Source organism: Apium graveolens, chromosome 7 (genome assembly GCF_009905375.1).
Source record: "Apium graveolens cultivar Ventura chromosome 7, ASM990537v1, whole genome shotgun sequence".
NCBI classification, from domain to species: Eukaryota; Viridiplantae; Streptophyta; class Magnoliopsida; order Apiales; family Apiaceae; genus Apium; species Apium graveolens.
The window spans coordinates 95,256,894-95,279,160 of NC_133653.1; the positions used below are offsets into that span (position 1 = coordinate 95,256,894).

General features: G+C 37.0%; 3 protein-coding genes across 4 annotated transcripts; 2 read left to right on the forward strand and 1 right to left on the reverse strand.

Moving 5' to 3' along the window:
• Nucleotides 1–1,851: 1,851 nt before the first annotated feature.
• LOC141673882 (uncharacterized) lies at nucleotides 1,852–2,373 on the forward strand. The gene has a single exon (XM_074480611.1). It carries the CDS (start codon nucleotides 1,852–1,854, stop codon nucleotides 2,371–2,373), a length of 522 nt encoding a protein of 173 aa, XP_074336712.1.
• Nucleotides 2,374–15,155: 12,782 nt separating this feature from the next.
• LOC141670956 (gamma-tubulin complex component 3-like) lies at nucleotides 15,156–17,666 on the forward strand. Of its 2 annotated transcripts, none has more exons than XM_074477013.1 (2): nucleotides 15,156–16,622; nucleotides 17,364–17,666. In XM_074477013.1, exons 1-2 carry the CDS (start codon nucleotides 16,373–16,375, stop codon nucleotides 17,390–17,392), a joined length of 279 nt encoding a protein of 92 aa, XP_074333114.1. In that variant the 5' UTR covers nucleotides 15,156–16,372; the 3' UTR covers nucleotides 17,393–17,666. The 2 variants fall into 2 exon arrangements, with proteins under 2 accessions (XP_074333114.1, XP_074333113.1); XM_074477012.1 differs by having other exon boundaries at nucleotides 15,157–16,650.
• Nucleotides 15,612–16,227, reverse strand: LOC141673883 (uncharacterized). The gene is made up of 2 exons (XM_074480612.1): nucleotides 15,979–16,227; nucleotides 15,612–15,890 (listed from the first exon to the last, which is right to left on the reverse strand). Exons 1-2 carry the CDS (start codon nucleotides 16,225–16,227, stop codon nucleotides 15,612–15,614), a joined length of 528 nt encoding a protein of 175 aa, XP_074336713.1.
• Nucleotides 17,667–22,267: the final 4,601 nt, after the last annotated feature.

The following is a 22,267-nucleotide window of genomic DNA, read 5'->3' on the forward strand; positions in this document are numbered from 1 at the left end:
AATATGGATGTCCGAGAGAATGAAGAACTGCGAGGGAGGCCAGCCGAGGATTTGGTCCAAATTCCCTTAGACCCCTTAGACCCGGCAAAGGTCACGTATAATGGGGCATCTCTAGACAAGCCCTTGAAGGGCCAAATGACCATTTTCCTCCAAGAAAACAGTGATGTGTTTGCTTGGACAGCAGCTGATATGCCTGGGATATACCCGAACCTTTTAACTCATAGGTTGAACATTGACCCAACCCAAATGGTTGTGAAGAAGAAGAAGATAACTTATGCCCCTGATAGGCTGAAAGCCATTAAGTAGAAGGTGGAAAAGCTTTTAGAAGCTGGGTTTATTGAGGAAGTGCAATTCCTTGAATGGTTGGCCAACCTCGTAATGGTTAAGAAGGCCAATGGGAAGTGGAGGATGTGCATTGACTTCACTGATTTTAATGATGCTTGTCCCAAGGATTGTTACCCCCTACCAAGGATTGATACCCTAATTGATGCCACTGCTAGATATGAGATGCTGATCTTTATAGATGGCTTCAGTGGTTACAATCAGATTAGAATGCATAAGGATGACACCCTCAAGGTATCCTTCATAACTGACTTTGGTGTATTTTATTATCTTGTTATGGCTTTTGGACTTAAGAATGCAAGAGCTAATTACCAAAGACTGGTAAAAAAGATATTTGCCCATCTAATTGGGAATACCATGGAGGTCTATGTTGATGACATGTTAGTCAAAAGCCTAAGAAAGGCCGATCATATTAGCCACCTCAAAGAGGCATTTGAAGTGCTGAGGCACCACAAGATGTTGTTAAACCCAGCCAAGTGTGCTTTTGGCGTTGGGTATGGAAATTTTTTGGGTCACATGGTCTCCAAGAGGGGAATAGAGGCCAACCCCGACAAGATCAAAGCCATCCTAGACATGGAGCCCCCATGCTCCATCAAGGACGTTTAGAAGCTGACAGGAAGAATCGCAGCTCTAAGGAGGTTCATCTCCAAGTCTGGAGATAAATGCCTGCCATTTTTCAAAACCCTTAAGAGGGTGAAGTACTTTAAATGGAAAGCTAAGAGCCAAGAGGCCTACGAACAACTAAAGAAGTATATGACTGAAGCCCCGTTACTGGCCAAACCAAGTCCGGAGGACAGTCTTTACTTGTACCTCATAGTATCTGAGCAAGCCATGAGTGCAGTCCTCGTGAAGGAAGAACAGAAGCTCTAGAAGCCTGTATACTATGTAAGCAAGGTGCTCCATGGAGCAGAGTTGAATTATCCCACCACAGAAAATTTCGCGCTTGCTCTCATCACAATCTCGAGGAAGTTGAGACCATACTTTCAGGCTCACAAGATCGAAGTCCTGACGGACCAACCCTTGAGGAATATTCTTCATAGCCCGAAGGTCAGTGAAAGGCTCATCAAGTGGGCAATTGAGTTAGGAAAATTTGATATCAAGTACAAGCCTCGAACGGCCATCAAGGCTCAGGCCTTAGCAGACTACATGGTCAAATACACCATTAATGACCAAGAAGTCGGGGGGCAAGAGATAATAACCCGAGAAGGAGGAGAGAAGGAGAAGGAGAGAGAAACAACCCTGAAGGAGTATTGGGTTCTCCATTTTGACGGGGCGTCCAAAACAAAATCTAGCGGAGCAGGCCTAGTCTTGCAAAGCCCTGATTGGTTTATGATTGAGTATGCTTTGAAGTTGGACTTCCCAACTACGAACAACGAAGCTGAATACGAAGCATTAATAGCCGGCTTAGGCTTGGCTAGAGCCGTGAGGGACAAAAACCTGAAGGTCTGTGGAGACTCAAGACGTGTAGTTGCTTAAGTTAATGGAGAGTTTAAGGCCAAAGATGATACTATGGCCAAGTACTTGAGAGTCATAAAGGGAATACTGACTCAGTTCGATGAATGGTACGCAGAACATGTTCCGAGAGAGGAAAATACTACGGTGGATGCCTTGCCTCAGTTTGCCTCGTCTGAAATTGAGAACTATCCGACAAGTATCTACTTTCAGGTCTTGAAGACCCTTAATATTCATGTCATAAATCTGATAGCACCGGTTGGTGTGACAAGCTGTTGGATAGACCCGATAAAGACCCACTTAAAGACTGGGTGGCTCCCCGATGATGCCCGGGAGGCACGCAAGTCGGTTAGAGCATTGAGATACTCATTGATTGAAGGCCTTCTTTATAAAAGGTCCTTTTTTATTCCGTACCTGAAGTGCTTGAGACCTCTTGAAGCAAAGGAGGCACTTAAAGAATCCCATGAAGGGATTTGTGGGCAACACCTGGGGGCAGGGCCCTCGCTCACAGATAACTTGGTTGGGATTCTACTGTCCGACTATGCTAGCCAATGCAAAGGCTTATGTAAAGAAATGTGACAGATGTCAGAGGCACGCTCCAATAGTACGACAACCCCCAGAGAGGCTTACATCTATCAACACACCTATCCCTTTTGCAATGTGGTGAATGAACATACTTGGACCATTTTTCGTGACATCGGGACAGAGAAAGTTCATTGTGGTAGCCATAGACTACTTTACGAAGTGGATTGAGGCTAAAGTACTGGCCAAGATAACTACCAAGCAAATTACCCAATTCTTTTGGGAGAACGTGATATGCTGATATAGAATCCCATGCATCCTCATCACGGATAATGGGAAACAATTTGATAATGCATAATTCAGAGAGTACTGTGATGATAACAGCATAGAACTTCGCTTCACCTCGGTTGCACACCCACATGCAAACGGGCTTGCGAAAGTTGCTAACAGAATCATCCTTGATGGACTTAAGAAGAGGATTGAACGCTTGAGAAACACTTGGGTTCATGAGTTGCTACCTATACTATGGGCATATCGTACCACCTGCAAAGTAAAAATTGAAGCTACCCCGTTCATGCTGGCTTAAGGAGCCGAGGCAGTGGTGCCCCTTAAAATTACTCATGGATACCCTAGGATCGAAGCTTACGAGCCAGAGACCAACGAAGAAGGCATGAGACTTTATCTCGATCTCATTGATGAGGTCATGGATGAGGCCAATGCCTGCAATGCAGAGCATCAACAAAGAACCTCCCTCTATTACAATAGACGGGTTAAATAAAGGTTCTCTCAACAGGGAGATTTGGTCCTGAAGAAGATTGAGGCATCGGGAGTAGGGGAGAGAGGAAAGCTAGCCTTAACTGGGAAGGACCTTATAGGGTCAGGAAGATATTGGGACGAGGATCCTACAAGTTAGAAACCCTGAATGGTGATGAAGTGCCTCACACTTGGCATGCTTCAAACCTGAAGGTTTATTATGTTTAGGACATTCACTACATGTTCCTAGTACTTAGTATAAATTTTATAAATAAGGTCGACGAAACCATCTTATGTAAGGGTTGAACCCATTTCTTAGAGATATTATCTATTTATGCAAATTTATTTCTATCATCTTGTCTATCAATTTATTTAAGTACGAGCATCTAAAGAATACAAGTCCCGAAGGACCAAATACTGAAAATAAAAGACAAGTATAAAATGGAACTAAACAATCGCATAGATAAGGATCCCGAAGGATCATAAGTTAAAGTCCCGAAGGACCAATAGGTTACAAACCAATAAGATTCGAATAAATAAGTTATGAAAATAAAAGCTACATACGGAAATCAGAGCCATGCAAGGCCATAACATTCACTCATCAGAAGAATCCCCCCTTCGCCATCCAAGCCTTCCTTAGAAGAAGAACCACTGCTCCCTGGAATCGGCTCCCTCATCTTCTCATGAAGGGCTGCTCTGGAGTTAGGGCTACCCGAGGGGGCCTTACCCTTAGAATCGGAACTGGAACCCCCGTGAGTAGAACTCGGTTGAGACCTCATACGAGGAGTCGAGGGCACAGATCTGGAAGCTTGTCCGGATGGATCCATAACAGGTAGCTGCCAAGGGCAAGTTAGAAGACTTGGATCAACCACATCCGGCCATACGCCCTGAGCGTCTTTGATTCCCCTCTTCCAACCTATGGCCAGGTTAACAGGGCTCATCTCATCATCATGCTGGTCCATCATTTTGGTGAATCTAGAGGATTTTTGATAAGCTCCCTCGAGGTCTTTCCATTCCTTCTCCCTCCTCTCCTCGAAACTAGCATATTTCCTCTCCATAACAGCCAGCTTACCCTCTACTTCATGAGCTTTGGACTCCCACTCCCCCATGAAGATAGTCATTTTGTTCATGGAAGTCTGTAGTGCAGCATAGTCGCCTATCATCTTGACAGCCTGAGTGGAGGATGCCGCGAAGTAGGCATTGGCCTGACAAAAAACATGAGTATAGTTATAAAAAGTTTAAGTATGAAGGACCGAGTCCCCAAGAAGTGATTCCTATAATGTTTTCAAGTTCTAAGAAAAAATGCACTTAAATGAAATTCATACACGAAGAAGTGTACCTGATACGAGGCTTGAGCCCCCAGTATCTCAATCTCGAGGAGCTTCTCACCGGAAGAGACAAATAGGATGTCAAGAGGAGTGATGTAATTCTTCAACCACTCAAAGGCAAGGCCCGGACTGCTGAGCACGGAGTCATTGGTGGATATACCCCATCCTGGTTCAAAGGGGGGACCTGTAATTCCTATCAAAGTCTTTGGTCCTCTTCTGACCGGATCCAGACACCTCAAGGAAGGAAGGAATCTTGGGAATACGATTGGCCTTCTTAGCTACATCTTTGACCATTCTACCCGTAACAACATCGCTCATCTTGGCATTGACATTGAGGGCCTCAGCAGCTGAAACAAGAAGAAAAGAAAGCAGATATAAGAATAAACTTGCACAAAGTTAAGGAGAAATGAAAATAAATACCCTCTATAGAAAGGCTGCTAAGGCCAGCTTCCACAAGTTTGACTTCTGTTACGAACTCCCAATAAGGGGTTCTCCCATCATCATCAATGAGTAGATCTCGGGCTAGAAACTCGGCATCTGAAAGATTAAGAATGAAATGAGAACTATTAACTGGGCTGCTAAAGTCACGTCTGAAGTATGTCCCCCAGTCTCCACCTTTCCATTCAACAATTACAAACCTCTTGTTCCACTTGCGATTTGAGTCATTGAGATAACTGGTGTTCACCATATGAGGAACATGGGCTCTGTGCTGTATCACAACCTAACCCGGACCAATTCAAAGAAGAAGCCTTTATCATGAAAATACTACGGAACATCGTCACACTCAAGGGGATGCCTAAGTCATAAAATATCACTATGAACGGAATAATGAAAGACCGCCCGTTAGGGTAAAGTTGGCATGGATGAATCTTGAGTTCATCTAGAAGTCTCGGAATGAAAGGGTGCAGGGGAAACCGTAACCCGAACTTAAGGGCCGCTTTAAACACAAATAGCCTTTGGTGACAGAGGTTACAAGCCCACTCACTAGGCTTAGCTTTACGAATATTTAAACAGTCGGGCCAGGAGTAAGTCTACTTAATCTCTTCGACATCCTTCTCTGGAGCATACTTCTGTAGTGAAATGCATCAAAATGGACAATACTAGGGTACTCGTCCGCCCTCTCGTCTAACATACTCTTCAGGCTGTTTGAACAATAGTTAATGGAGAAGGGGGAGACAAGAGCTATACCTTGAAGGGAGCGAAGAGTGTCCCTCTTATGCAGAGCTTCCTTTTGGGAGAAAGAGGACTTCTTAGGACCTTGTCCTCTAGATAATCTTGAAGAGCTTGAAGAAAGATAAAAGCTTGAGAGAATTTGAGAATTTGAGAAGTTGAGAAATGAAAGTATGAATGAAAATGAGCACTTCTCATCTTCTTTTATAGGAAAAAAGTCACCTGCTACATCAGGTCATAAGTCTTCCTGATTTGCGCTAGCAGGTGCCTCATTAAAAGAACACCGGAAATGGTGGAGAAGAACGACATAACAAACGAAAAGAGCAGTGCAGGACATCGCTTATCGTATCAGTCTTCCGAAAAAAGCCTGGCTGAAAGTAAATACAAGTCATTAGTCTTAAATAAGGGACGATTATGTTAATCACCATAATTAGAAAAACTGAAAAAGATTAAGACAAGATTAGCTTTTCAGCTGAACTTACGAGTACAAGAACAGAATGTTCTCCTCCTGACGGATCAGACTACCCTGCAGGAGACTCCCAAGGTCCCTTAAGACCACTCCCGTCCGATCAGCCCACAAGTTGGGGCCTTTTGGCCAACCAGGAGCCTCCGTAGTAGAGCCATGACGGCCAAAACTTACCTCCGTAGTGCTCCCGGCCGACCAGCCCACAACACTACGCCATAAGTGGGCTATTGTAATGCCTAAATGGTGTTATAATAGGCCCAAAAAATGTTAGATTAGGTCTATTGTAACACCAAGGGGCGTTACGTATATGAACATTACAATAGACACCCTAATGTAACACTTAACTAATCTATTGTAACAGAGAAGAAAATGTTACAATAGGCAACTACTGTAACACTAAAAGCTAAATGTAACAGAAAATGAGTGATACAATAGCTTGATCAAGATTGCAAAAGTGGGATCCACCCGTGGGCCCATATAGAATATCGTAACACTATATTTTATCTATTGCAACACCAATTTTTTGTAATTAAGCAATACTAGCATTTATAATGTAATACTATTTTTAAACATACAATACAGTAGGATAGACAAATGTAAGGATTGAATTTAAATATTTTGAAATACCTGTTATTTTAAGTTTTCACAATACACATAACAGGAACTTGTTAATAATGATTTCAGTTCAGTGTCTTATAGTTTATAAGTTTAAACTAGAAGTCCAAAGAAATACATTTGCTAACATAAGAAGATGATCTCTACATTCGCTATCTTTAAGAGAAATAGCTGATTTGTCAAGCTTAATAGACCAGGGATGTGGCACTAACATGAGAAGATGATCTCTGCATTTTCACAGCCCTTGGTACATTTCTTATTTCAATCGATGGTCTTCGTTCATAATTGTCTACTGGACGTTTCTTTGGCTCGATATGTGACCTGACCTTGGCCTTTGAAGATTGTGTATTTGCCATGTAGTTTGGGTTCATCCGTTCAAATGATTTAGTAGAGAAAACATTTCTCCCTCATGTTCACAGTAGTCCCTGAACATCAACTTCAAATATGCTAGTGCATAGACCACACCAAGACTATTTTGAAGGTTGTACCAAGAAATTATTTGAGCACTCAATACCCCTCTGTTGTTTCTGGGTAAAATCGAGAGTGACACCTTAAATATTTTCTGTCCTCTAACATAAATCATTTACATTAATTATATGAATTTAGATAATACAGTTTTATTAACGTATGGTAAAATTGATACTAATTAGTTCAAAAAGATTATTTTGAAATGCTAGTAGTCAATTAGTAAATCATAGTTCTTTCTAGCATAGATATAGAAACACAAGAGAAAATAAAGATACTGATAGTACCATCTTTACGCCTTCATCAATAATCCAGTATAGATTATATTGTATTTGATTTTAATAATTCTTTCTAATTATAATAATTCTCAACAGACTACTACTCTAGAAGATCAACTTCGGTTGAGCTTATATTCTACAGCTGACATAATTTGCATGTAATAAAAATATAATCTCTAGTTAAATTTATAAACAGAGGTACATGACTGGATGCATGTCTCTTTGTACATGACTAGCAGAACCAACCAAGTTTGATGGAAATTACCTCAAGGATATCGGTGATTTCTCGAACACTTTCAAGCTGCAAAAACAAACTGTACAAGTAAGTAATAATAACATGGTTTTATTGTACACATTTATTCCTAAACCCAACATATTACATGTTGACTCATTCTTTGCATTTCCTTCATTCACTGAATATATCTTTAATTTTTTCGGGATTTGTATGTAAAGGAAACATATGAATAAGTAATAGGTCATGCTATAGTCAATCCGACAAAGTTTAAAGATCACATAGTGCCAATGGACCAAAATCTCAAAGAAACAGGACAAAGTTACTTCTTCTAGAAAACATACCTTAATGTCTGGATGAGTGAGTATGAACTCCCCCAGAGATGTATCAAGAGTAAATCCATTGACTCCAGATCCAGTGCTCATCACAAACTGAGAAACCCAAATAAAATGAACAAGTGATCACAATTTTAATATACCAGGAAATTGAGTAACAACTAAAGAACCAAAAAAAGCGCGTACATTGGAGCTGGTTCATCCTTTCAGATATAGCCCTACAAAAAAATACTACAATTTAAAACAGACGTTCCATTATCTTTGTAACAAGTTATGGTCCAATAATTTGTTTAACATTCCTAAATATCTAAATAAGATAAAAGATCTCTAATTGATCAATACAATGTTGGTTAAATTTAAAAATATGAAATAATAGGTTTAATATAAATGTAACTAAATAAGGATCTTATAGTCCCAATAGAAACACCGCAGTCAATATTTGAGGATCCGTCCAATGGATCAAAAATGACGCAATACCTGAAAACCAGAATATGGTTTAGTCTTATGAGATAAATAGTAACGGTAACTTGCATAATGTAAGATAGAGATAAAGAGTTGAAGACGAGACTGGTTCAAAAATAAAAAGTATAAAAAATACCTTCCCCTCTTAGTTGCCTCGATAAAAGTCGCCTCTTTATCTTCTTCAGAGACAAGGATGCACTGAAAGAATATGACCAAACATTAGAAAAAAGGAAAGCAGTTACACGAACGTCTGATAAGATTAAGCACGTGAAAATGACTCACTGTTCGTCCACTGCTGACTAGGGCCTTGACAAAAACTTCATTCGAGAGCACGCCCAGTCTCTTTTGTTCCTCACCCTTTAGATCCAAATGATAAAATGGAATTTAGAAAATCCAAAAAATAATTTAATCGGAAATGGAGGTGGTGTTTCTTTAGTGGCAAACGAAAGTAAATATATAATCACTTTCCTGCATATTGGTCTCACCACCAAGTCCAATGAGCTTTGCTAAACCAGCGTGAAAATGTAAGGTTTTAAACACAATAAATCATGACACTCCAGACCACTCTAGTAACAGTAATATCACCAAACTTTAACTTCATATAACAATGAAACATTCCTTAATAGTTCAAAACCCAATCGAATATGAGAAATATACCTTAAGAAAATCTCGACTGAATACGAGAAAAAACCCAAATGAAGCCCAATTGAATATGAAAAAAACCCTAACACCCAATTTTAAAGTTTTAATCGACTAAATTTCACAAAAAACAAAAGTTAATTGGAGAAATATGCACATATATCTAATCAGAGCAAAGAAGTAAATATTTACCACTAAATCTGAGCAAAAAAACAGAAGTCCCAATTTGAAGCTCTCAAATCTTCAATTGAAAAATTAGTAACGGCCTCTAAAATACATCCATAAACATGTGTATATATTTACCGAAACATCAATTATTTCTTCAATAATTCATCCTTCGAGAGAGAAATAAGAGAGTCGACAAGAGAGAATATTGTGATAGAGAGAGCTAGGGGTGAGCAAAAAACCGCACAAACCGCAAAAACCGTCCGCACCGCACCAAACCACACCGCAAAATGCGGTTTTTAATTTTCGTGGTGCGGTTGCGGTTTGAATTTTTAATAAACCGCGCGGTGCGGTGCAGGTTGTGGTTTTAAATTTCTGAAATGCGGTTCAAACCGCACCGCACCGTAATATTTAATATTATATATATATACACACACACACTTATATTCCTATCGGGTAACATAAAGAACCATTTTATATTTTTAGTTAAACTGAATTTCACCAGATGGCCATAGCATCCTTATTGAGTTAGAATTATATGTTAAATTCATTAAGGAATTCAAATGGACCACACGATCTTCTGATAAATAAAAAATGGACTACACAATCTCTTGTTTGTATTTCTTCCCTAGGAAAACCAAAATCCAAGTATTTATACTAGTGAACTTAGATGTTGCATTCTGATTGACTAAAACTATTTTCAGAAATTTGATTAAATTTAAGTTTTGTATTTATTTAATATTTTTGAACCTGTAAAGTATAAACCGCAATGAACCGCACCACATTGCACCGCATTTTCGTGGTGTGGTTTATGTGGTTTTCGAGGGTACGCATTGCAGTTTGGAAATTTGAGCAAACCGCATGTACGGTTTGGTTTGCGGTTTGACTATCTTTTGGATAAATTCCCGTAATTCATTTAGGGGGAAAAGTGTCGCCCAATAATTCACCTAGTAGGTAAATTGTGTATCATTTTTTAATTTTTCCCATTTTATTTTTTAAATTTATTTATTTACTTATTATTTATTAAATAAAAACACTTCTGTATATATGTATAATTTTTTTTTTAATTTTATAGCATTATATATTATATTTTTCATTCACTAACAAATGAGAATATAATTTTAATACTAATTTATGATAATATTTTTATTTTAATATTTTTAAAAATTAAAAAAGTATCTAATGTAACACCAGGTGTTGGTGTTACATGTCGTGCAACACTGGCATTTTTTTGCAACTCTAGTTTTATAGCTATTGTAACACTAATTGGCGGGTGTTACAATAGGACAAACATTTCTTAGCTAATATAACATTGTTTGTAACACTTGCATTACAGTAGCCCACTTATGGCGTAGTGAAAGTTGGGGCCTTTTGGCCAACCAAGAGCCTCCGTAGTAGAGCCATGACAACCACAACTTGCTTCCGTAGCACTCCCGGCCGACTTGCCCACAAATGGGGGGCATATGGCCAACCGGGAGCCTCCGTAGTAGAGCCATGACGGCCACAACTTGCTTCCGTAGCACTCCCGGCCGACCAGCCCATAAATGGGGGGCTTATAGCCGACCAGGAGCCTCCGTAGTAGTGGCCTTGGCCTACCAGCCAACAAATTGAGGCCTTTTGGCCTACCAGAAGCTCCTGTAGGAGAGCCTTGAGGCCTTCAAAAGTTGCTCCGGAGGCCCTCTTGAGAGGCCCTTTAAGAAATTTCTCGAAAAGGATAACTCTCAGCAGAACTAAGTTTCGTGAAGATTAGAACATCCACGAGAACGAGTTTGCTGAAGTGCATAATGTCCTACAAAGGAGGTTTGGACAAGTTCAATGAAGTTTAAGACTTCCTATAAGAACAAGTTCAATAGAACACAGAATGTTTAGCAAGAACGAGTACAGAACGTCCACTAGGATGAGTACAACACGTTCATTGAAACAGCCGTAGCAGAGCCATGAGGAACTCAAAGGCAACCATGAAATTAATTGCATGGACAACCAAGAGCAACAAGGGCATAGCAAGGTATGTAGAAGACTTGAACTCTGAGTGAGAGATTCAAAAAAAATAGGGGCAGGCACCCCTGGACAGCACGGAGGTGGCCGACCAGGAGGTTCTCCTCCAAGTGGCCTAGCATCCCACATGCAGGGGCATGTGGCCGAGCAGGACCTTCTGTAGCAGAAGCTTTTGTTCGACCCCGGTGACCCCTCTTTGAAAATTTTGAAAAATTTCGAAAAAAATGGAAATTTTTTTGAATTTTTTTAAATTTTCAGGATTTTAAGATTAAGCCTAGATTACGGCCGATTAGTGAAATTAAGCCCAGATTAGGTTCGTTGAGTGTATATTAAGCGTAATTAACCCAAATTAGGGGGAATTAGTGATTCGTATGATGAAATTAGCCCAGATTAGGGTCGTTTAACCCATTCACTCTTATAATTAGTGTGAATTAGGAATAATTAGTGTCTTATGCATGCTGATTAGTCTTGATTAGCCCCGATTAGGGCAGATTAGCCTCGATTAAGGCCAATTAGTGCATTCTGGCTTAAAATTAGGCTCTTTTAAGCCTAATTAACAACCTATACATGGAAATTAGCCCCGATCAGGGCCGATTAGCCCCGATTAGGGCCGATTAGAGCCTATTAGGGCCAGTTAACAGCTTTCACCCTATAATTAACCTTGACGAAAGTTAAGGGGTGATAAACGCTCGCTTTTTAGTCCCGGATAGGGCTGTTTAGTGTTAAACACTATCCAAATGGCCTGTGCAAAGGCCTTAAGTGTGTATACTCACACTAGCAAGTCGTTATAAATGTGTAGGTCGTTCCACACTTTACGATAAAACGACGGTACCCATGAAGGGCCGGTACCCATGAAGGGCCGGTACCCATGAAGGGCCGATACCCACGAAGGGCCGATACTCGAGAAGGGCCGAAAGTACCCCGAGTCGCGATTAGACCATTATAACTTCCACGAAAACTCGAGCAGTATTCACGGAAGTTGGGGATAAAATGATATGGATAGAAAATACATCCTAAAGACACATTAAATGTCGCATTAATTATACTTGGGCTTCTTGTCTGAAGTCCGGTACAAACCTGTCCGGTTCGAACTCATAGCAGACTCAAGACGACCCATGTAGACAAGGCCCACCAGCTGAGGTTGTCGAGGTCCATGAACACAAGCTGTTCGCGGATTAGGCCCAATACGGCTGGAAGAGCAAATACATGTGTTCTAAACGGACTCAAAGTCCTACACAGAAGGTTCTGGAGTTCCTTCCCTTATAGGACTCCTAATTGACATCTAAGTTGGAGACTTGTCCACCAAGTCTCTCAACAGAAGTCTAACCTTAGACTCGCCTCTATATAAAGGGCCCTGCCCCTCAACCTAGAACTACATTTTTTGACTTGATTCTCTATAACATAGAGATACGTAGGCATCTTGTAGGCTATTAAAGCTCGAAACTCACTAACCCTAACATTAAATATTAACACACTCATATTTTTGTTTCACAACAGAAACTAAAAAGATGAAATTAGACGAAACGGTTGCAATATTTTTGTACATTTTAGCTCATCACAAGAAGAATCGTTCAATGGGAAATTACTTTGAAGAACCGTTGTCTTCTCACTATCTTGAATTTACATGGTCATTTGCTTAAGAAACCTTGGCCAATAACAAAAGGATGTGAGCATAATAATTGGAAATATTTTAAGGTAATGTTATATTAATTTTTGTCCATTACTTACTTTATTTTTTCAATCAATTATATGTTAGGATTAAATGATTTTATATTTGTATGTAAAACTGTCTTGGAGCCTTAGATGGTACTTATTTGAGTGTAAAAGTGCCTTCTAAAGATAAAATAGATATCGTACTAGAAAGGGTCATCTTACAATGAATATTTTAGGTGTTTGTTCACCAGACATGCAGTTTATATATGTATTAGGTAGTTGGGAGGGTTCGGCACATGATGGTCATGTCCTTCATGATGTTATAGCAAGACCTAATGGTTTGAGAGTTCCGCGAGGTACTTTAATGACATTTGTAAAATTAATGTTATAAATTTGAAACTTAACTTTTCTTTTCTTTTTTTTGTTTTAAAAATAAAGGTTCCTACTATTTGGTTGATGTTGGCTATGCTAATTGTGATGGATTTCTTACTCCATTTAGAAACCAATTATATCATCTTAGTGAATGGAATGATGGGCGTGTACCTCGAACTAGTGAAGAGTATTTCAACATGAAACACTCTAGAGCTAGAAATGTCATTAAAATATGTTTTTATGTGCTTAAAGGATGTTGGGGAATTATTAGAAATCCTTATTTCTATCTGATCCGTACTCAAGGTAGGATTGTAATTGCATGTTGCTTATTATACAACCTTGTTCGAAGATATATGCCGAATAATATGGATGATGATGAGGATGAGGATGCAGATGATGATGATCCTCAAAATATTGAAGTTATTAGAATAATTTAAACGTCTAATTCTTGGACTAACTATCGGAGTCAACTTAATGTTCAATGATTGGAAGAGTCGACAATAAGTAAAATATTAGGCTAACAGGTAAGTTTATTGCCTGATTTTTTTGTTCACCAAAAAGTCAAATCATAAATAGCATTGTGTTATGTTGCAACATTTTAAAATACAGCTCTAGTGTTATCTTTTTTAGTCTTGGTGATTTTGAATTAGTAGGTTAATGTTGTCTACCATCCTGCTCTTTCTTATGTGGTTTTTTCTTGCAGTTGTCTGCTGAGCTAGAAAGGGTAATGAAGCTTGGTGATGTTCCTGATCTTGACAAGGTGTCTCGTCTTCAAGGCAAGGTCAATGAGCTGAAGTCTGCAAAGTCCGAAATGGAAAAATCTTTAGAGGAGTTGACGAAGAAAAATGACTCCTCTGCTAGTCAAATTTTTGCTCTTTTGACCGAGAAATTAGAGTTGCTTGTCGAGTGCCGTTCCTTAGAGGCTGGTTTGCGGGATGATAAGTTTGAGGTGGAAGGCTTGAATGCTACTTTGGACTGCTTCTAAAGATAATTTTGTCGAGAAGGAGGCCGTTTAGATTGCTGATAAAGCTGAGTTGATCACCAAATTGGATGGTATGGGAGCTAGTCTTGCCCGCTGTCAAGTTGAGGCACTCAAGTCGTTTGATGAAGGTTATGGTGAATGTTTGACTCGCTTAGATGGTTCTGGGGTGGACGTGAAAGATCACAGCTTTGATTCCTATCTTGCAGATGTGGAAAACAAAGTTCAAGCTTGGAAGGCCACTTCTTCTGCTCACCATGGAGCTGTTTGATTTGCTGGGTTCCTAGGGTATGCCCCTATAGGCTTTTTATAACTGATTTTCTAAGGATTTATGTTTATTTTTAAACATTTATTTATATTTTGGAGTTTTGAACTTGGAAATTTTTGCTTATCATTGTTTCGGGCTTCGAGGGCTTACCTTGACGAATTCCATTTGCCTCTTGGAGGTTTTAGTTACGACTTGGAGTTTTCTTACTTTATAATTTAGCTTCGTTTCTAATATTTTGGGAGACTTTATTGTTTCGTCGCATTGTTAATTTCCTTTAGGCGCTTTTCTTCCCCTTTTTTTTAGTTTCTCTGAGACAAGTCTTTGCAGTAGTTTATCGACTTTTCGTATTTGTAATTTACATCCCACTTTGGTTCGTGAGGTACTCCTTTGATTCTTGATTCCTTGATCCTTGTGGTGATTGGAGAATGACCTTTAAGTCTGCGTATACGTAAAAAAGTTTTCCCCTCCCCCTTTTTTAAAGTAAAACTATCTTGTGTGAGTGTGTGCAGATATATAGGAAAGAGAATTTTGACATAAAAAGAAGGTTTTCTTAATAGCATGTTGAGGAATAACATCTTTGTCGACTTACTTCACAATTAGATTATACCTGAGACCCAAACTGTAAAAGCAACTTTATTAAAAATAAAAACATACAAGATTTATAACTTAATAACTTAAACTGGCCTCTCATAGAGCATAGGGTCGATCCCTCCTGTTTCCTTTTCTGTTGATATATACATAATTTAGCAAAAAAAAAACTGGAGGTTCTGTCAGGGAGAGGATAGGGGTAAAACTTTTTAAGGTGGATGGCGTTCCAAGCATTTGCTATTAGAGTGCCATCTAGTGTAGCTAGGCGATAGGTGCCTGTGCTGATGACCTTTGTGACTCGGTAGGGTCCTTCCCATGATGGAGACAGTTTACTCACTTTTGCAGGCATCGAGGCTGCTGATTCTCTTAGCAATAGGTCATTTACCTTGAAATCTCTTGGTTTAATTTTGAAATCTCTTGATATTTGAGGACCTTGAGCTGTGTGGAGTCCCTGATCTCTTGGAGTAGATCGTTATTCAGACGTAACCCTTCTTCTGAGCTTTTTGGATCAAAATTTTTGATCCTCAAGGTTTTAGTTCCTATCTCCATTGGTAGGACTGCCTCCGGTGCCATACGCCATTCTGAAAGGTGTTTGACCCGTGGATGCTTTTGGGCTGGTTCGCCTCCAGAGTACATTTGGTAATTCGCCGACCCAATTTCTATTTGCATCTATCAATCTCTTTTTTAAGCCTTGAAGAACTGCATTGTTCGTGATCTCTACTTGACCATTAGCATGTGGGTATGCTACTGAGGATTTGATGTGTTGGATTTCGAGTTCCACAAGTACATTTTTCCAATTTTCCCTTATGAACTGAGACCCATTGTCTGTGATTATAATTCATGATTATAATTCTGGGAACTCCGAACCTGAAGACAATGTTTTCCATGAAGAAGTGGACGGCATCTATTTCTCTGATTCTAGCTAAGGGTTTTGCTTCCACCCATTTGATGAAGTAGTCCACGGCTACTATAATGTACTGGCACTGTTTGGAGCTTTTTGGGAGAGGTCCCACAAGGTCGATGCCCCACATGTAGAATGGGCAAGGCGTGGACAATGGGTTGAAGGTCACAAAAGGTCTATGATTCATACAGCTGTAGAACTGGCAGGGCTTACACCGCCTCGAATACTCTTCGCAGTCCTGGCGCATCGTGGGCCAAAATACTCCTGTGTCTTATGATTTTAAGTGCCATTTATCATAGTTCAAGGTAAGGCGTGTTTCGAGAAATGGGAAGAAGGGTTGTTGGGATGATGGGGTTTTGTTGGTTTCGAAGGATCCGAGTAATTTGCGAGAAATGGCGTTTAGGGAGTTTGGGAATTTGGTTAAGGAGGAGTGTGAGGTTTCGGAGGAGGTTTTAGTGAGGGATGTGTTGTATGTTTTGCAGGGGATTGATGGGAAGTTTGTGAAGTTTGATAAGAGTGTTGATGGGTATGTTTTAGGGGAATTGGTTAGGGTTCCGAGAGCGACGAGGATTATGGTTAGGAAAGTTTGTGAGCTTGGGTGGTTGTTTAAAAGAAATGAAAATATCAATTATCTGTCGTTAGGTATGTTTTACTTGAGGATTATGGTTAGGTATGTTGCAAACTAACACCTCAGTTGCACTTTAAAATGCTTAGTATCCTGTTTTGTTTTGTTCAAATGCAGGTTGTTGGTTTGCTTGTATATTCTTGTTTATTGTGTGTTTGTTACTCAGCTGTCAACCCTTGTTTCTTTATATATCGAATTTCTTAGCTAATGTATTACTTGAGTTTCCTGGAAGAGGTTCATTGTTCTATGACTTAAGATTTTGTGAAGTGGCAGTTACATCATTAGTTACATCCAAATTTATCGGGCATTTTATCAAGAAATATTACTAGTAACAGATGTTAACATTGTTCCAGTATTTTTATGTACCGTCAAATTTTGTAATTCTTTTGCAGCTATTTTAAATTTATATGTTAAGATTGGATGTGATAAACTGTACACAGAGGAATAGTAAAATGCAATGTACTTCCATACTTACTGTAAAATATAGGTAAAATGAAATCCTTTGTTAACTGAACTAGACCTGCTCATCAAGCAAATCATGCATGTTGCTAAGAACTTTGCATAGTTTGTCAGAAAGTAGCCAATATGATTGATCTTCAGCTGCATAGGCGGAAGCCTGATATTTGCTTTTCTTTGTCTAATGCCTTAATATATGTTGATATTGGTGTTATTACCTTGCTGTAAAATTGATTTGTTTCACCCTCAAGTTAGCTGATTTTAGTTATCATGTCACCTTATATACATGTTATTTTGGCCAGGAATCATGACAGCGATTTGTGAATATTAGAAGAGCACTACAGCTGGAGGAGCAGAATGTTAGAAGAATAGCAGACTATTAGTAACAACTAGCAAGACATTTTTTTAAGTTTTTGTTCTTGTTTTAATATGTAAAAATGTGAAGTTCTCAAATTTAAAATTTTAAATGTTTTAAATTAGTGTTGGAAACTAGCTGGTTAGTGATTTTGTGGTTGAGGGAAATTTTTATGAATGTATTTGGGTAATTTTAATAATTTTTGTCGAAGTTTGGTTTTTAATTTTAATGAATGAGGTATTTCACTTTTTATGGTTTACTAGTCTAAAAACAGTGCCACACAGAGATTGTTTTTAATATCATATAATTTTTGAATTTAATTTTAAGTTAAAATTTTAAGCTCTGAAATTTATTTATTAGAAAATTTTAATAATTTGAATTGATTATAAATTTAAATATATATGTGCATAATTTAGTGATATTTTAATTTTAAAAAATAACACTAATTAAAAAATATAGTTTTATTGATTTTTATTGGCGTGTTTATGAAATATAATTACGTTTTAATTAAAAGGTAAATTTTAGCTCAAATCAATAATATACGAATTATCTTATACCGACCACATCCAACTAATTATATTCATTGTTATTTTAGTTTTAATTTGTTAATTTTTAGCGTAGATTAATACTATAAATTATTTTGTTTTAACTTCAGGACCGTTATATCAACCAACTAGTTATATTTAGTTTATTTTTAATTTTATTTTAGCTCTGGCTGAATATTATTTTGTTTTAAACCGAATAGATAATATACTTTGTTTTTGCGTGATGACATTACATCAACCAACTTCTTATGTTTCAAATTTTATTTTTGTTTTAGGCCGGTTCAGTAAAATAATTTTTTTAGTCTGATCGGTAGTATTTATAAATTTATTTTAGAATAAGGTAGTAAATCTTGGTTTTAGCCTTATGCCCGTTATATAAACCAAATTCAGCTAATTATATTTAATTTTTTGTTTATTTTATTTTAGCCCGGGATAAATATTATTTTGTGTTGCACCGAATGAATAATATATTTAATTTTGTTTTAGCCTGATGACATTAAATGAGGTAAACGAATTATCTTTCAAATGTTTATTTTGTTTTAGCTCGTTAATTATTTTGTTTTAGCTTGATGAAATTATATCGATCAAACAAATTTCCTTTCAAATTTTTATTAGTCTTTATTATTTTATTTTAATTCGAGACTGCAAATCCAACTAAATGTATGTAGTTTATTTTTATTTTTTTATTTTCAGATTGGACCAATTGTATAGCTTTGTTTAGCATATCCCGGGTGAATATTATATATTATTTTGTTTAAACCAATTTCATTAGACATATTATAATTTTATTTATATTTATATAATTCTATTGTAAATATTAAGCTATTGATAATAGTGTTTTAATTTAAATATTATTATAATTACGGTGACCATACCGACTAACAACCAAACTTTTATTGTTTCGTCTTTAATATAATAGTATAAATGTCATTTTTTTTTCAAAAAAAAAATAGCAATAATTAATATGTTATTAGTTGTTTTCCTTTAATTGTTTTTTTAGAACAAAAAAAATTAAAAAAAAAATATATATTCCGATTCCCATTATGGAATGAAACAAATAGCTTATATTTCCGTTAAGGCACCATCCAAATAACTGTGGTTAAATCATTTCCATTCTCATTAACCTTTGTCCCTTTCTCATCATTTTCATTCCTAATTTTGATTCCCATCGATCATCCAAACTCCCCTAGTGTTAGCACTTGTAATGGTAGTTGATCACGTAGTGAGTTGCACTTTTAATTTGTTAGCAGGATTATAGTTTCTGTAGTTGAACTTCGAAAAATTGATGTTGGTGATTTTCGATAAAAAAAACAATATATTTCTTTTTAAATCGGTCATTTATCAACTGTGTTCCTTTTCGTACTCTCTTAATTTATAAACTTGGCACAACATCGTGATTGGCATGCTTTCGGCATGTCAATTGCCTTGAGATATTTATGGTAATTCTCAAAATTATAAGCGGACTCTAGTTTAATTATAAATTTGATTTTCTCACTTGTAGTGTTATGGTTTACTTAATCATGATCAGCTCATAAATATAATACTAAGAGTATAATTTAATTAATTTTATAATTTGTAATTGTAGAACCGCTATTGATTTTAAATTTAAAATAATAATTAACAATATTTATACTTTTTACTTCTTTTTTCTCGGGTATTAATTTTTACTTGAAAAATGGATAATATATGAATATATTAAATCAAATAATTAATATATTTAAATTGTTAACTAACCGTAGTTAGCAGAGTAGAACAAGGATGATAAATAAATTAAAAATTAAAATGAAATCCTTGGTATAAAATTTAAGAATGTTTTCTAATTGGTCCTAACACAAATCTATAATTACAGGGGGAATGAATAAATGTAACGTTTTTTCAGGTAATCACTCTGAATCGCGATTGTTAAAATTCTCAAATAGGATACACATTTACAGCATTTACCGCTAGGGACGACAACGGGTCAGATCGGATCGGATTTCATAATATCCAAATCTTATTCGTTTTATTTCGGTTCGGGTCCGAATATTAAAAATAAAGATCCAGATCCGATCCTTCGGAATTTTTCGGGTTTCAGGTTTAATTCGGATATTTAAAAGTAATTAATAAAAAATAAATAAATTTATATTATTATACAAATATATTACATAACACATTTTCATTAAACGGTAAGAATACAAAAGTAGTACTTCATATATTATCGATAAAGAGTTGAGCTCTTATTTTCCTAAATTTAGCTTAAAGGTTCGACTCAATTATGCGTGTTCATTTATTTAACTAAAAAATAGTACTTTAAATATTCATGTAATTCAATATTAGCGTCAAATATAATAAATTTAATTATCAACAATTATCCAACATATCGGTTATAAACATTAAATTTAATTATTCGATGTATATAAACCATGTATTATTGTTATAAAATTATGTAAGATATGAATATGTTATCGGATTTTTTTCGGGTCTCGAGTTCGGTTCAGGTTTGGAACGGATTTTGGGTTTCGGGCCGGATATCAGTTCGGTACAACGAAGATCCAAATCTAGATACAAACTCTTTCTGGTCTAAAAATAAAATCCAGATCCAAAAAATCGGGTTCGGATATCACTGTACCATAGATTAGCTTTGGCAATCAAATTTTAAAAAATTATATAAAAAATGTTGCTATTGAAAGATGAGTTCATGTATATTGCAATGCGTTTTAAAAACTTTGCAATTGAAGCAAAAAAATTTGGAGGGTGTTACAAAATGCATGTTATTGCAATGCATAACATAACCGTTGCAATAGATAAGAGATTTGGGCCTAAAATTTAGGCGGCCTTACTGAAAAGGTGAGCGGGCTTGCTGAAATTTTGAGAGGGCTTTGTATTATTGTTTTCCCGACCATTAAATTAAAAAAAAAAGAAAAAAAGAAACAAGACATGTACATAACTCACAAGCGGCTCACAAACACTCAGACTCAAAAACCCTCAAAGAAACGCAAAGACTCGCACACACTGCTCTACAATGAGGATGAAGATTAAAGCTCGAAAAATATTAAAACTTGAAGAAGATTAAATCTCGGAGAAAATTAAAGCTTGGAGAATATTAAATCTCGGAAAAGAATAAAGCTAGAAGGTATTGTGCAAGACATGCATGTTGCATGTACTATAATAAGACTAAGTCACATTGACAACCCTAAGATTTAGTTGTATGATAGTTTAAATCTGTATTTTGTATTATATTACTTGAGTCTGTAAAAATGTTAAAGATCATATCGGAGTATTTTCTGTGAATAGTCTCAAGCCTAAGAATAAACTCTGGAAGAAGATCAACAAGATCATGCCTCAGAGAAAAAGCGAAGAAGCTTGGAGTTGAATAAATCCGTTTTAGGAAAAATGTTCTAAGTCAAGATATCTACAAGTTACGGATCAAGTCATATAGAGAAGTCATTCGAGAACTCCAGAATGACTTATCGAGAAGTCCAAAATGGCCTATAGAGAAGTCTCAGAGATATCGACAGGTCAAATGAAGACATGAAGGTTGGAGATATAGACAAGTCATTTTTGCATATAGAGAACTCAGAGATATCGACAGGTCAAAATGAAGATTGGAGATATCGACAAGTCAATTTTTCATTAGAGACCTCAGAGATATCGACAAGTTAAAATGCATATAGAGATCTCAGAGATATCGACAAGTCATTTATACATGCAGAGATTTGGAGACCTCGACAAGCCAAGTTCACTTATAGAGAACTCAAAGATCTCGACAAGTCAAAGACACTTATAGAGAACTCAGAGACCTCGACAAGCCAGATTCACTTATAGAGAACTCATAGACCTCGACAAGTCAAAACACTTATAGATAACTCAGAGATCTTGATAAGACATTATACTTATCGAGAAGTCATTTTTCTATACAACAAACTGGAGATCTCGATATGAACCTCAAGTACAGAATGCAGACAAGTTAAGGATTAAATATTATCAATCAACAAACAATCTAATCACTTAGATTGAAAAGTCTACAAAAGCAGCTTGAAGAGTGCAAGATCAAGGTCCAAGATTAACTGACAAAGGAAAGTCACAAACCTACAAGATTTGCAAGGATTTACTAAGCCATAAATGGAAAGCTTTAGAGATAACTTAAAGTAGGGTTTAGTACATCTTATTGCATGTTGTGTAAATCCGTGTTTACTATTCTATAAAGTAAACACTGGTCCTTTACTTTTAAATGTAACAAACAAATCTAGATTTTCTTGTACTCTCTCAAGAGGGAAGCTGAGTTCTTTACTTACAAAAAACCAAGGATTTGTAGCAAGACACAGTT

Bases quoted from the DNA above. Each gene is read 5' to 3' on its own strand.
- LOC141673882 (XM_074480611.1), top strand. From the start codon at position 1,852: ATGGCCAAGTACTTGAGAGTCATAAAGGGAATACTGACTCAGTTCGAT.
- LOC141673883 (XM_074480612.1), bottom strand. From the start codon at position 16,227: ATGCGCCAGGACTGCGAAGAGTATTCGAGGCGGTGTAAGCCCTGCCAG. The intron at 15,891-15,978 runs GTCCACTTCTTC...AATGGGTCTCAG, and splicing joins GAATCAGAGAAATAGATGCC to TTCATAAGGGAAAATTGGAA.
- LOC141670956 (XM_074477012.1), top strand. From the start codon at position 16,373: ATGGCGTTTAGGGAGTTTGGGAATTTGGTTAAGGAGGAGTGTGAGGTT. The intron at 16,651-17,363 runs GTATGTTGCAAA...TATTTTGGCCAG, and splicing joins TACTTGAGGATTATGGTTAG to GAATCATGACAGCGATTTGT.